The following is a 15,133-nucleotide window of genomic DNA, read 5'->3' as shown; positions in this document are numbered from 1 at the left end:
GCCCTGCTTACTGTGTGTGGCCTACGGGCCTTCTGTGTGGGTGTGGCCTACGGGCCTTCTGACCTGCCTTGCCCCGCTTACGGTGTGTGGCCTACGGGCCTTCTGTGTGGGTGTGGCCTACGGGCCTTCTGACCTGCCTTGCCCCGCTTACGGTGTGTGGCCTACGGGCCTTCTGTGCGTGTGTGGCCTACGGGCTTTCTGACCTGCCTTGCCCCGCTTACGGTGTGTGGCCTACGGGCCTTCTGTGTGTGTGTGGCCTACGGGCCTTCTGACCTGCCTTGCCCCGCTTACGGTGTGTGGCCTACGGGCCTTCTGTGTGTGTGTGGCCTACGGGCCTTCTGACCTGCCTTGCCCCGCTTACGGTGTGTGGCCTACGGGCCTTCTGACCTGCCTTGCCCCGCTTACGGTGTCTGGCCTACGGGCCTTCTGTGTGTGTGTGGCCTACGGGCCTTCTGACCTGCCTTGCTCTGCCTCCTGCCCTGACCCAGCCTGAACCTAGACACTGCTATCTGCCGCCTGCCCTGACCCAGCCTGAACCTAGACACTGCTATCTGCCGCCTGCCCTGACCCAGCCTAGACCCAGACACTGCTACTTGCTGTCTGCCCTGACCCAGCCGGGCCCCAGACACGGTTTCCATCCATCCCTGTCTCTCTCCACCTGGAGCCACCCTTTTGGGTGGTGTTCACTACCCCTGAACTCAGCCCAAGCGTAACAGTTTCATTGATCTGCGAAATGTCCAATCACTAAGCAGATTGATTTGTCCATTTCGTTATAAATTATGTCTTCTACATGTGTTTTGTTACCAGAAATTAATGTTTGGAGAGGCCATGTCTTGCCTGTTATGAATTTGTGTTCCTGCAAAATGAACTTTGGAACTTAGGACATGGTTGAATGGTTACCCCTGAAGTAGTCCAGCATGTTTTGGCAAAATTCTAGCATCAGGTTTGGTTAATTGTTGGACTTCATGTTTTTGAACTGGAAGAAAGTTGTATGACTTATGCCCACGTTTTTTGGAATTAAGAAGGATGCTTGGAACACTGGGAAGTATCAAATATAAGATAAGTTTGCAGCTTTGTTTTTGGGTTTTATTGACCACAGTTATATGTCAAAAATCTAAAAAAATCTTAATAGGTGGATGATTATATCAAAGTACTTACATGCTAGGTTGATACTATAGCGATCACTTAGCACTATTTATATGAGACCACAATATAAGAATTGTTTTGTTTAAAAAAAAGTTCTTTATCCCTCTTGTTTTTTGCTTCCATTTCTTATATTGTACATGTATGGCTAAATAGGTCAACATAACCAGTTGATTACCAGTTGTAGTGGGACATGTGGCCTCAAATGTTGACATGTTTCAAAATATTGATCCAAATTATTGTAGAAAATTTGTTGGCCACCTTGCCTTATTATTTATTATTTTTATTATTATTAGACTCAATTTCGGTGTCCACTTGAGAAAATATAAAACAAAAAAAACAAAACCTTACATTTGTCACCTAAAACTAAACACAGGCCTGATGCTTACATAAACTTTTTTGGTGGACTGCTTGTCCCTTGTTTTGTGTGCTCACTTTACAAAGCAACCTTTTTTCTCTTGATAGTGAGCTATTGTGTCATGTCTCTGATACCTGATTCCTGTTCAGCCAAGGCTCTACATGTTTTTTATCAGTTTAGCAAACTCTGAGTAAAGGGAAATCCCCAACATATAATGTAAACATATAGGGGGTTAAGTCATTAGAGTTCAAAATCCCTTCATTGCAGCCTTCCCTTAAAAGCCCCATAACTGGGACTAAATTTGAATGAGTTCAAGCTTGATCCAGTCTCCACTTTACACTGTACAGCTCCCTTATCATTTACATCTAAACATGTTGTTCCCATATTCAGACCTGTATGTTACAATTTTCCAAACTCTGTGCTCCATTATTCCTTTTCACTTTGAAAATAGAAAGTATTAGTTTGAACATCCCAGGCCCTCTTCTCTTTTCTTTACCAAAGCAAAACCTTCTGTGCATATTATGAGTGGATGTGAAAGATCTTTTTAAAAGTCTTCTTGAAGTTCTCATTGCACAGAGGGTAGATCAATGGATTCAAAGTAGAGTTGACATAGCCAAGCCAGATGGTAAACATATGGAAGTTATGGTTGCAGCAATCCTGGCAGAAGGCGATCACCATAAAGAACACAAAGTACGGAATCCAGCACAGCATAAAAGCTGCCATGATGAAACCCAGCTGCTTAGCAGCCTTCCTTTCCCTGTTCAGGTGAAGCCCCTGCATATTCTGCTTGGAGTGGGTACGTAATCTGTCCCAGGTGTACCTCAGGTAACTTAAACTTGCTGAGCCCCTTGCTCCAGATTTTTCATTGGCTGCTTGATCGGAATTCACTTTGCAGGAGCCAATCTCTGCAAATGTGTGTTCATCAGAAGTATCAGTCAGCTCCTGGTTTTGTGAGAAGGGCTCTTGTTCTTTTATGTTCCCATGTCTTACATCCACGTAATTCCTCCTAACTTTACCGACACATGGCTGAGCCTGCACAATGGTGAGAGGGAAGCAACGCAGCTTCACCACCTCTCTGTCATATCCCTGGACCTGAGGAGTTTGCTGAAAGTCATTCAACTGTAATGATTTCTCCATGCCTTTTGTCTGAGTGTAAGTACCATGCTGTATAGCACTGCAGGGGTCTAGAAAATGTGCAGCAGAAATCTCTGGGTTTCCATCTTTATCTTGTGTTTTCAAGCAAATCTTTTGCAGCTTCTCATTCCGCATTATCCTGTTATTGAAAGATTGAAATGACCCATTGAGTTCTCGATGCTGGTAATGTTCTCTCACGGCTTTGTATATTTTTGAGTAGAACCATAGCATTAATAAGGAAGGAATGTAGAAGTTCACAGTGGCTGTCAGAACTTTAAACCAGGTGACCTTGTGAAACTCTGTTTCACATGTACGTTCAGGCACTTCTCTGATCCCACCATTTGCAAAGACATGCCAGCCTAGAATAGGGATGATCCACATGGATGAAAGCAGCCAAGCTCCGGAAATCATTACAGATGCTCTAGTTTTAGTTCGGTACTTTAGATACTGTAGTGGCTGCTGAACTGAGCGGTAACGGTCTAGACACAGTATGAAAAGACTGAAGATGGAGGCTGTACTAGCAACATAATCCATTGAGAGCCAAAATAGGCAGACAGGTCTTCCCAGAATCCACTCATTGGAAAGCAGATAAGCGATGTTCAGTGGCATGACAGCAGCACCCACAATGAAGTCAGCTACAGACAAGCTGACAATGTACAAGTTGCCCACTGTGTGAAGCTTGCGCTCTGTCTTTACAGCATACAGGACCAAGATGTTCATGATGATGGTGATCAGAGATAAACTGCCTAGGACTAGGCCGAGTGTAGCAGAATGAACTTCTGTTGAGTTTGCTGGTATGGTTTGGTTTGTGTTCCACATTTTTCATGCCAAGTTTTTTAAGCTAAGGTGTTATCAGATACTGTAAGTGAATTGTTATAAGCAGTCCAAAAGGGCAGCAGTAGATTACTTTCTTCCTGCTATTTCTTTAAGTTAATCTGTAGAGGAGAAACAAATATGTTTGGATAATTAATGAAGTGACTCAAAAGGAGACATCAGATAGTGCATGATTTTAGCATGCTCTACATTAGGGGTAGGCAACTCTAGTCCTGGAGTGCCACAAACATCTCTGATTTTCAGGATGTCTACAATGAAGATGCATGAGATATATTTGTATGCAGTACCTCCATTGCATGCAAATATTACTCCTGGGTGATTTCTGCGCAAAAAGTTTTAAATTCTGCACCCAAAAATTTCAAATTCTGCACACAAAAACAAAATTCTGCATACTTTATATTGGTCACAATATATATGACAGTCTTTCCATAATTAATTTAAAATGTAATACAGACAAAAGTTATTACTTAAAGAGTTTTAAATATTTTGAGCAGAATTTCCCTAGAAGTTCTCTGAAAGAGTGTCTCTTTCACTCTTTATCCCTACTTCCCTGGCCAGTCTCCTTTCACTTTGCCCTCTCAGGCCCCAACTCTTCCACCTGTCACTATGTCTCCCCTCCACCTCTAGGCTCAATCCCTTCCACTCTATCTCCACTCCCAGAGTTTGACCCCTCTCTCAGTACTGCCCCTCACATAGGATTCCTCTGTTCCACTCTTTCTCTCTCTCTCACACACGCACATATATGGGATCCCTCTCTCTCTTGTCACCCACCCACACAGGCTCCTTTTATCTCTCATGCATACATCCTCACACAGATTACCTTAGTCTTTCACACACACCCCTGCACACTGGCTCCCTCTCTCGCTCACACACACACATCCCTTCATACAAGCTCTCTTTCTTACACATACACACACCCTCACACATGCTCCCTCTCTCACAAACAGTAAATATTGCTCTGTTTTTTCTCTCCCCTCTTCCAGTTCCAAGTTAATTTTTCCCTGTTTTATTGTAACTTTCTCACATCCTTTTTCTGATTCCCTGTATTTAAAAGTTCAAGGTTCTTATTGAGAATATTGTTTATTACGCTACGTTATGCTCTCACACTTTGTTAATTGTAAACCGGGTTGATGTGATGCCTGTCATGAAACTTGGTATAACAAAAACATTAAATAAATAAATAAATAAATAAATAAATATACACACAATCCCTTTTTCATACACACCAGCTCCCAAACTCTCATATATATACATACTCCTTCACGATCTCCTCATATAGACTCCCTCTCTCTGGCAACCACACCCACCCATCCTTACACATGCTCTCTCTCTCACCCCCCAGGCTTGCAGTCTTACACACACAGACTCACTCTCACCGGGGCCTCTCCCTCTTCACTGCGAGCAAGATGGACTCCACTCGTTGCATGACTGGGCCTGCTTCATCTTCGTTATGTTCAGGACGGGCTTTGTTCACGGCACGCCGGGGCCTGCTCCTTTTTCACCACAAATGGGACGGCCTCCCCTCATGACACGCCAAGGCCTGCTTCATCTTTGCCATGAGCATGATGGCTTCCATTCATAGCACGCCAGGGCCTGTTCCATTTTTGTCGCAAGTAGAAGTCATCCCGCTTGCAGTAAAGATGAAGCAGGCCCAGACGTACCGTGAGTGGGATGGCCTCCACTCATGGCAAACTGGGGCCCGCTGAATTCTGAGCAGAATCTGTGTGGCTGCACAGGAGGGGAATTCTGAACTCTGCAGTAGTGCAGAATTCCCCCAGAAGTAAAATATATCTCATGCATATTCATTGTGAATGCCTTGAAAACCAGACTTGTTTGTGGCACTCCAGTACCGGAGTTGCCTACCCCTACTTTACATGATAAATATATAGAATGCATATTATTAATACAAGAGTAATTTCTTTGTCTCAGAAATGATTGTAGATAATTAGGAGAGAAGGTTTATGAAGTACTACAAATGAACCAGGATTAACTGCTGGCCTCCAAATAAGTAACTGTGCCTCCAGATGGATGAATGAACAGACACAACAAACCACCACAAAAGCACTGTTCAGACATGCTGAAAACTGCTAAAAAGCTATAAATTTGGAAAACATTTGAGGCTGTGCATTATAGCTACCCTAAGTAAACTACCAGGAAGGAGGAATGTCTTCCAAGGAGAACAAAATGAAAAAAGTGTATACTTATTTGTTCTTTTATTTTGAAATATAGTAGCACCTCATAATCCATAATGCAAAATTATGCATTCCCATTTACTGCAACTTTTTTAAATATCACAAATATAATCATACTGAAATATATGGTAAATAGTAATCAAAGCAAATCAATATCCACCAAACATTTAGTGAGAGACAGCAGAGTTGCTTATCTGTAACAGGTGTTCTCCTAGGACAGCAGGATGTTAGTCCTCACACATGGGTGACATCATCAGATGGAGTCCGACATGGAAAACTTCTATCACAGTTTCTAGAACTTTGACTGGCACACTGAGCATGCCCAGCATGCCATTTTCTGTGTGGCCATGTGGGGTCCCCCTTCAGTCTCAGAATTACAAAAATAAAATAACAAACTGAAAATGAAACCCAACTCCGTGGGGTGGCGGGTGGGTTTCGTGAGGACTAACATCCTGCCATCCTAGGAGAACACCTGTTACAGGTAAGCAACTCTGCTTTCTCCTAGGACAAGCAGGATGGTAGTCCTCACATATTGGTGAATACCTAGCTCCAGGCTGTGTCTGAACAGAGTGTACCAACAGACACCAAACAGGTGCCAACGGGTACAACAACATAGGTGCTGTTGGTAATGGAAGAAGATAGCCTGAACCTGAAAAACAGGGCCCCCAGGCAGAAGAGTTGGGTTTAATCTCGAAAAAAGTTATGGAGGCATTTTGTCCGAAGCTACTATCCTGGCGGCCTTCTCTGTCCAAGCAATAGTGGGCTGCGAATGTATGGAGAGAACTTCATGTTGCAGCCCTGCAAATCTCTGTCACAGGGACAGCTCGCAAATTAGCCATGGCCTGGACGGAGTAAGCCTTAACATGGCCCTCAAGCTGCAATCCTGCTTGTGCATAGCAGAGTGAGATGCAGTCCGCTAGCCAGGTAGACAGGGTGTGCTTGGTCACAGCCACTCCCATTCTGGTCTTATCCACCGAGATGAAGAGTTGTGTGGACTGTCAATGGCCTGCCATCCTCTCAAGGTAGAATGCCAAGGCCCTCTTACAATCCAATGTATGCAAGGCCTGTTCACCTGGGTGCAAATGAAGTCTCCGGAAGAAGGTGGGTAGGATGATAGACTAGTTCAGATGGAAGTCTGATACCACCTTAGGCAGGAATTAGGGTAAGTACAGAGAACCACCCTATCATGGAAGAACTTTGTATAAGGTGGGTATGTCACAATGCTTGAAGTTCATTGACCCAACGCACCGAGGTGACCGCAACCAAGAATATGACCTTTCAGGTCAAACATTTTAGGTCACACGTGCGCATACAATCAAAGGGGTCCTTAATGAGGTGAGCCAAGACCACACTGAGGTCCCAGAATACAGGCGGAGGATGCAGAAGGGGCTTCATCTGAAGCAGACCACACATGAACCGCACAACCGAGGGTTGTACTGAGATGGGCATACCATTCACTCCATGATGATATGCCCCAATGTTGCTGAGATGCACTCTGACCAAGTTGGGCTTTAAATCAGCTTCCGACAGGTGCAATATATAGTCCAAGAGCTTTGGGGTGGAGCAGGTAAACAGATCCAACCTGTGAGCAGCTCACACAGCAAACCTCCTCCAGGCTGTATGACTTTCTACTCGAAGGCTTCCTGAAGGTAACCAGAACTCGAGAAACATCGTCAGACAATGCCAGGGGCTGCAAGACTAACCTTTCAACATCCATACTGTCAGAGACACCTTGAGGTTTGGATGGTGCAGCCTGATCCTGTGAGACTAAGGTCAGGAAGGTGCCCAGACTGGATGGTGCAGCCTGATCCTGTGAGACTAAGGTCAGGAAGGTGCCCAGACTGGATGGTGCAGCCCTGATCCTGTGAGACTAAGGTCAGGAAGGTGCCCAGACTGATCGGGTTCCAGACCAAGATGTCCTACAGGACAATAGGGGGTATGAGGATCATGGTTTCCCGGTCCTGCCAGAGCTTCAGGAGCGTCATCACCAGCGGAAGTGGAGGATATGTGTACAGAAGTCCCTTGCCCCACTGGGGCACTGAGCTTCCTGAGCCAAACTCAGGTCCTGGTTGCGGGGCCCTTCCATGTGGGCACCCCACCCCAGTGTGACTGCATTGGTGGTGAGGACAACCTAGAAGGAAGGGGACTGAAAAATAACCCCTTGTTCCAGATTGGCTAAGTCCTCCCACCAGGACAAGGAAATCTGGAGTGGCAGAGTGACACATATCTGGGAGGCTTGCCAGCACTTGTCACCACTGGGACCGCAGGGTCCACTGTGCCTGGTGTATATGCAGGCGGGCAAAGGGTGTGACATGGAACGTGACCACCATGTGACCCAGAAGGCAGAGCATGAGATGGGCAATGACCCGTTGGCTCTGGCACACCAAGCCCACCAAGACTGCCAGGGTGAGCGCTTGGTCGCGAAGAAGATAGGCCTTGCCCTCTGCCGTGTCCAGCTGGGTGCCGATAAAACCCAGGCACAGTGATGGAGTCAGATGGGACTTTGGGTAGTTGATGAAAAACCCGAGAGACTCCAACTCCTGAATGGTTAAGCGGAGGGATCGTAGTTCTTCCTCCTGGGAACTGCTTTTGACTAACCAGTCATCCAAGTAAGGGAACACCTGTGCCCCTAGATGCAGCAGGTGTGCTGCCTCCGGTGCTAGGCATTTGGTGAAGACGCGAGGCCAAATGACAGTACCCTGTACTGAAAAAGTCTGGTGCCCACCAGGAAGCGGAGATATCTGCAGTGACTGTGGGAGATCTTGATGTGCACGTACGCGTCCTTGAGATCAAGAGAGCAAAGCCAGTCCCCCCTCTGCAAAAGAGGAATCAGAGTGCCCAGGGAGACCATCTTGAACTTCTCCTGTTTGAGAAAACGATTCAGAGCTTGGAGGTCTAAGATGGGATGGAGTCTTCCGGTCCTCTTGGGGATCAGGAAATAATGAGCCTGCTATCACGGAGGATCTGGCTCGACCACCCTGGCCTGAATGAGGGTGGAGAGCTCAGATAACAGTATTTCCTGATGGGGAGACTGACCCCAAGAGGGGCATGGGGGAGCATCCCCAGGTGTACTCAAGAAATTTAAACAATAACCTTGGCGAACGATGGACAGGACCCACCTATCTGATGTGATCGCTAACCAGCAATCCGAAAAGAGGCACAGGCAGCCTCCCACTGGTGGATCCGGTGCCAAGGGCATGGTGACTGGACATGTCTCTCGCTGCCAGTCAAAACCCCATAGCGGGGCTCGGCTGAGGCGCTGGCTCGTGGCTACTTAGAGCAGCCTTTAGAGGACACACGCTGAGAACGCTCACAGAAAGCGGGGTAGTAATATTTCCGCTGATGGTAGAAGGACCTATGTGTCCCTTGCCTCGCCAACCTTCTGGCCGAGGAGGGAGGGTCCAAGGTACTAGCTGAAGGATGCTGGAGGTTCTCATGATGATCCTTTAGCTGAGCCACAGCATCTCGGACCTTATCCCCAAAAAGGTTATCCCCCGTACAGATTTTCCTGGTGTTGTGCTCAGGCTTGTGAACCCTTGGGCCGATGGAAGGATGGTATACCTTAGGAGGAAGATCCGTAGGTTCTCCCGTCGGGTGGCGAGGTAGGAACAGAAGACATGACCAGCTGACCCTCAGCACTGGAGACAGAGGCGACCGTGGAGGCAGATGAAGAGTCGTGACGACGAGGAAAGGAACTGTGTCTTTGCCACTGGAAGCCCGTGGTCCCCCCAGGAGGAGCCCGTAGGGACCCGGACCGCTGGGACTTAGGTGGACCTTTGAAAGGTCAAGAAGTTGAGCGTTCGGTGAAAGGGCTGACTGGAGCTTCACCCTTGGAAGCCCGCAGTCCCCCTGGGAGGAGCCCGTAGGGACCCAGGCCGCTGGGACTTAGGTGGGCCCTTGGAGACGATGGTCAAGAAGAAGTCCAAGGTCAAGTGCCAGAGAGTCATCACTTACCAGTCCGAGGTCACACACCAGAGAATCACCGCTTGCTAATCCGAAGTCAGGAACCAGGAACACTAAGACAAGACAGGAACAAGGATCCGATGTAGAAGAACTCACCGAAGCAAGCAGACCTGACTAACCCAAAACTTGTTAAGTCAAAGAATGAGCAGAGGAAGCCTCCTTTTATACTTCCTCTGCTCTGGCTCATTGAAGACAGCTGGAAGTAGTTAAAGGGATCAGGTCCCTTTAAATCTTTTCCCGGGAGGGATGGTCGTGGTGGCAGAGAGAAGAATGTGTGATGGCTCGATGATGAACTGTGGTTCATCAGAATTCTCCGTAGACTCAAAGACACATGATAGGGCGTCGGCCTTGATATTCTTCCCGGCAGGTCTGTAACGGAGGATGAAGTTAAATCGTGCCTGCCGTGGGTTGAGTTGTTGTGTCTGATGCAGGTACTCTAGGTTTTTATGGTCTGTGTAGACCGTAAACTGGTGTTGTGCCCCCTCTAGCCAAGGGCACCACTCTTCTAAGGCTACCTTTATAGCTAAGAGCTCCTTGTCGCCTATGGTGTAGTTCCGTTCTGCCGGAGAGAACTGGCGTGAGAGGAAGGCACACAGGCGTAGCTTATGACTTTCGGAAGTCTGGCTCAGAACGGCGCCTACACCTTCTGAGGATGCATCCACCTCGATGACAAATGGTCGCTGCAGATCCAGATGCTGAAGGCACGGTTGTTGCAGGAACGCTTCCTTGAGGCGATGAAAGGCGGCCTCTGCTCCCAGAGGCCAATTCTTGGGGTCCGCGCCTTTCCGGGTCAGGGCTGTCATCAGGGCAACGATGGATGCATAGTGAGGAATAAAAGATCGATAGTAGTTTGCAAAACCCAAAAACCTTTGGAGTGCCTTTAGTCCTGACGGCTGCGGCCATTCCCGAATGGCTTTCAGCTTCTGGGGGTCCATATGGAATCCCTCACTGGAGTCTATGAACCCGAGGAAGGGAAGGGACTCCCCCAGGAAGGGAGTGCCTCAAAAAGGCTCTGAGGCGTTCTCTGAGGCGTTGCAGGACTTGGACTACGTGCTGACGGTGAACGGTCAGAGTGTCTGAGAATATTAGAATGTCGTCCAAGTATACGACCACGCACTGATACAAGAGATCGCGGAGTATCTCATTCATGGTGTTCTGGAACCCCGCTGGAGCATTACAGAGCCCGAACGGCATCACTAAATACTCATAGTGGCCGTCTCGGGTTTTGAAGGCCATCTTCCATTCATCACCTTCTTTGATGCAGATCAGGTTGTAGGCCCTTGGAGATCCAACTTGGAGAAGATCCTCGCACCTTGCAGCCGTTCGAAGAGCTCAGAGATGAGGGGCAAGGGGTAACGGTCCTTGACCGTTATGGCATTCAGGCCCCGGTAGTCTATGCAAGGGCGAAGACTTCCGTCCTTCTTTCCGATGAAGAAGAACCCAGCCCCTGCTGGGGACCTTGACTTCCGAATGAAGCCCCTCTCCAGGTTCTCTTTGATGTACTCTGTCATGGCCTGCATCTCTGCAGGTGAGAGGGCATAGGTGCGCCCCCGAGGAGGCTCAGTGCCAGGGAGGAGGTTGATGGCACAATCAAACGATCGATGAGGTGGAAGTATCTCGGCTTTTTGTTTTGATAACACATCCACGTACGAGGCATAGGGGGCCGGCAGGCCTGGAAGACTGGTGGAGGCAATGGAACACGAGATTGGGAACACTGTTTGGAGGCAATTGCCATGACAATTCGGCCCCCAGCGAGATAGTTGCAGGGTTTTCCAGTCGAACTGGGGAGTGTGCTCCTGGAGCCAGGGAAGGTCCAGCATGACCGGATGTATGGAGTACTCCAAAACATAGAATGGCATCTGTTCTTGATGAAGGACCCCAGCCCTCAGCTGGACAGGAATCATGGTGTGTGTCACACATTCCGGAAGAGGCTTCCCTTGGATCGAGGAGATGACCAAGGGAACTGGAAGACTAACTTGTGGGATCTTTAAGTGTTCCACCAGGCTTTTCATAATGAAATTGCTGCCGGCGCCGGAGTCCACCAGGACTAAAGTGTGGAACTCCCCATTCGCCAAGGTTAACGCCACTGGCAGCGTTAGTGGAATTGCAGGTGAAGTATGGCCCAGGAAGAGACCTCCTTCCAGTCCTAGGCCTGAGAGTTTCCCGACCGCGTCGGGCATGCGGCTATCTGATGGCCTGCTGCTCCGCAGTAAAAACAAAGTCCCTCCTTCATTCGCCACCGGCACTCCTGTGGAGAGACTCTCCCATGGCCCAACTCCATGGGCTCCTCGGCAGGTGCTCAAAGGACTCCAGATGCGCCCCTGGGGGAAGGTGAGGGCATTCTCGCTGCCTTTACTTCTGGAAGGCGAAACCGCATACGACGATCCACTCGATTGGCTAATTCTATAATGCCATTGAGATCCGGAAGTTCCTTCACTGCTAGTTCATTCTCCCGTCAGGTGGCGAGGTAGGAACATAAGACGTGACCAGCTGACCCTCGGCACTGGATACAGAGGCGACCGTGGAGGCAGACGAAGAGTTGTGACGTCGAGGAAAGGAACTGTGTCTTCGCCACTGGAAGCCCGCGGTCCCCCCAGGAAGAGCCTTGGGATCGCTGGGACTTAGGTGGACCTTTGAGAGGTCAAGAAGTCGAGTGTTCAGTGCAAGGGCTGACTGGAGCTTCACCCCTGGAAGCCCACGGTCCCCCCGGGAGGAGCCTGTAGGGATCCGGGCCACTGAGACTTAGGTGGGCCCTTGGAGATGATGGTCAAGAAGAAGTCCAAGGTCAAGTGCCAGAGGGTCGTCGCTTACCAGTCCGAGGTCACACACCAGAGAATCACCGCTTGCCAATCCGAAGTCAGGAACCAGGAGCACCAAGACAAGACAGGAACAAGGATCCGATGTAGAAGAACTCACCGAAGCAAGCAGACTTGACTAACCCAAAAGTTGCCAAGTCAAGGAATGAGCAGAGGAAGCCTCCTTTTATACTTCCTCTGCTCTGGCTCATTGAAGACAGCTGGAAGTAGTTAAAGGGATCAGGTCCCTTTAAATCTAGTGAGGAGGTGCGGCCTCACGCCTAAGATGGCGGCGGCCATCTTGGATTCTGGTCACGGGGGAGAAGCTGTAGATGCCACGCAGGAGGAGCAGGGACGGCTCCCAGCCCTGTGGTCACACTGGGGGCCCACGCCGATGCGCAGGAGCAATGGCACCGGACCATGTCTCCTCACCTGGTGCTTGCGGTGGCGGGTCGCCATTGCGGTCAGGTAGGGGGGCGCGCCCATGGCCATCCGTGGGCGCGGAACACAACACCTGGACCTCCAGCTTGAGATTCGAAGCTCTGAGCCAGGCCATCCTGTGAGCTCCGATACCCACTGCAGCCACGCGAACTGAAGCCTCAAAAATGTTGTACATGAAATGCACCTTGTGCTTACCACACTCGAAGCCTTGCTGGACCAGTGCCCGGAATACTTCCTGCTGCTGTTAAGGGAGGCATTCCACCAATTCCTAAACCTTCTTCCAGAAGTTCTGGGAATGTTGGGCCATATATAACTGGTAGGAGGCGATATGGGCTAGTAACATTGTCCCCTGGAATACCTTCCTACCCAGTGCATCCCATTCCCCAGGTTCCTGACCAGAAGGTGTGAAAGCATGGGTCCAGGACTACGTCATCTTTTTGAGGACGGATTCCACTACCATCAACTGATGGGGGAGCTGGCGCCGCTCAAACCCGAGGGACTTCTGAATGAGGCAGACTATGTCAGCCTTCCTGTTAACCTAAGTCACGGACACAGGCTGTTCCCAAATGCACAGGAGCAACTCCTTGAAGATCTCATGCATGGGAACAGCTACCATCTCTTTTGGTGCATCCACAAAGTGGAGCACCTCCAGCATGTGGTGCCTAGCATCCTCTTCTGTCAGGAGCTGGAAAGGGATAGACTCCGCCATGGTGTGGACAAAACCAGCAAAGGTCAAGTCCTCTGGAGAAGACCGGCACCATTCCTCTGGGGGGGATGGCTCCGAGAGAATATCCTCGGAGACATTGGAGGAGGATTCAGATGTATCATCCCCCCACAGGTCGTATGGGACTTCCTCCTCACTGAAATCCCCCAGAGAGGTCAGTGGGGGACCTGTGCTGACTGCCTGTGGAATGGGCTCCTGAAGCATCGAGGGCATCGACAGCACCGAGGCCCCAGAAGGACCCGGTGCCAGAGCCGGAAGTAGCGGCATAGACGCCAGAGGCCCTGATGGCCTGGAAGCGTCGAGCCTTCCTCCTCGGAGAAACCAGCAATAGGTATAGACTCCAAGGGAGGAGGCAATGATGGTCATCAGGGGACGGAGGAATCCCCGAGCCCCAGCTGCATTAGGAGGATGCCCAGTAGCACATCGAAGCACTCCTGCAGCAGTGCTAGGATTGAGGGAGTGGGCTGCAGCAATCCTGGAGGCACTGACTGGTCCTGCGATTTGATACCCCTGAGGGCTCAGAGCACTACCAATTGAATCCTATGATCCAGCTCCTCCTTGAATGCCACCGTGGATATGGCGGGTGGAGGAGGAGCAGGTACCACCGGATCGTGCTTGAAATGAGGGGGATCAGGCCCCGCACAGACATGGGTATCAGTGGGGAGTGCCTTGGACTCTTGGGTATGCCCAAGGGCGAGGCTTGGTGTCTGCTCGGCTGATTTGGGGGCAACATGACCGATGCCAGTGCCTTCCCAGAACTGGTGCCATGCATCGACGGTGACCGGTGATGGTGCTTCCTCGATCTCCCCCAGCGCTCGGCCCGGTCTTTCCCCGGTGCCAAGAAGGGTGAGGAATCTGACATCCTGGAGCGCGAGGACACTGACAGCTGTCCATCTCCGATACCTCTCTCTGGAGGGGGAGCCCGAGTGGGAGTGGACACCAATGGTTCAGTGTCCATGGGTTCCCCTCAACCCTGCGGCATTGATGTGCCTGATGCTGGCATGGACGGTCCCGACTTCTTGGAGCTAAAAAGCTTTTCCATTTTATCTAACCATGCCTGCGACCTTTAGGGGTCATCTGGTTGCAAACTCGGCAACCCCGTACATCATGCATTGCCCCCAGGCAAAGAATACAGACTTCATACGGATCAGTCAAAGACATGGTCCACAGGCACTGGGCCATCGTTGAAACCCGGAGGAGGCCATGCCTTGAGCCTGAAAATAGATGGTGCAGGGCGGGCACAGATGCCATAAAACCCCCGGAACCGACTGCAAAGAAAGTAGAAACTTACCGCACCGCCCTACTGACTAGGGGGGGGGAACCAGGAAGTGGGGACTTCCATGCAAAAGCGGTGAAAAAAACGCAAGAAAACAAAAAGAGAACTCTGAGAAAAGAGGAGAGCTCTACCACCATGAGGCAACTGTACCGTGGAAAGAAAGACACAAGGGGGACCCCACGTGGCCTCGCGGATAGTGGCATGCTGGGCATGTTCAGTGTCCCAGTCAAAGTTCTAGAAACATTGACAGAGGTTTTCCGTGCTGGGCTCCAT

General features: G+C 49.8%; 1 protein-coding gene across 1 annotated transcript in view; it reads right to left on the bottom strand.

The window, feature by feature from the left end:
• Positions 1–1,304: 1,304 nt before the first annotated feature.
• Positions 1,305–15,133, bottom strand: part of HRH1 (histamine receptor H1) — a 34,156-nt gene continuing 20,327 nt past the window's right edge. Inside the window, exon 4 of the mRNA XM_029597598.1 lies at positions 1,305–3,570. Within this exon, the coding sequence (XP_029453458.1) occupies positions 2,021–3,454 (1,434 nt within the window). The 5' untranslated portion in view covers positions 3,455–3,570 and the 3' untranslated portion in view covers positions 1,305–2,020. The remainder of the gene's footprint in view (positions 3,571–15,133) is intronic.

This window comes from Rhinatrema bivittatum, chromosome 4 (assembly GCF_901001135.1).
Source record: "Rhinatrema bivittatum chromosome 4, aRhiBiv1.1, whole genome shotgun sequence".
Classification (NCBI taxonomy): Eukaryota; Metazoa; Chordata; class Amphibia; order Gymnophiona; family Rhinatrematidae; genus Rhinatrema; species Rhinatrema bivittatum.
Note: the sequence above shows the minus strand (reverse complement) of the source record. Positions and strands in the feature narration are given on the sequence as shown.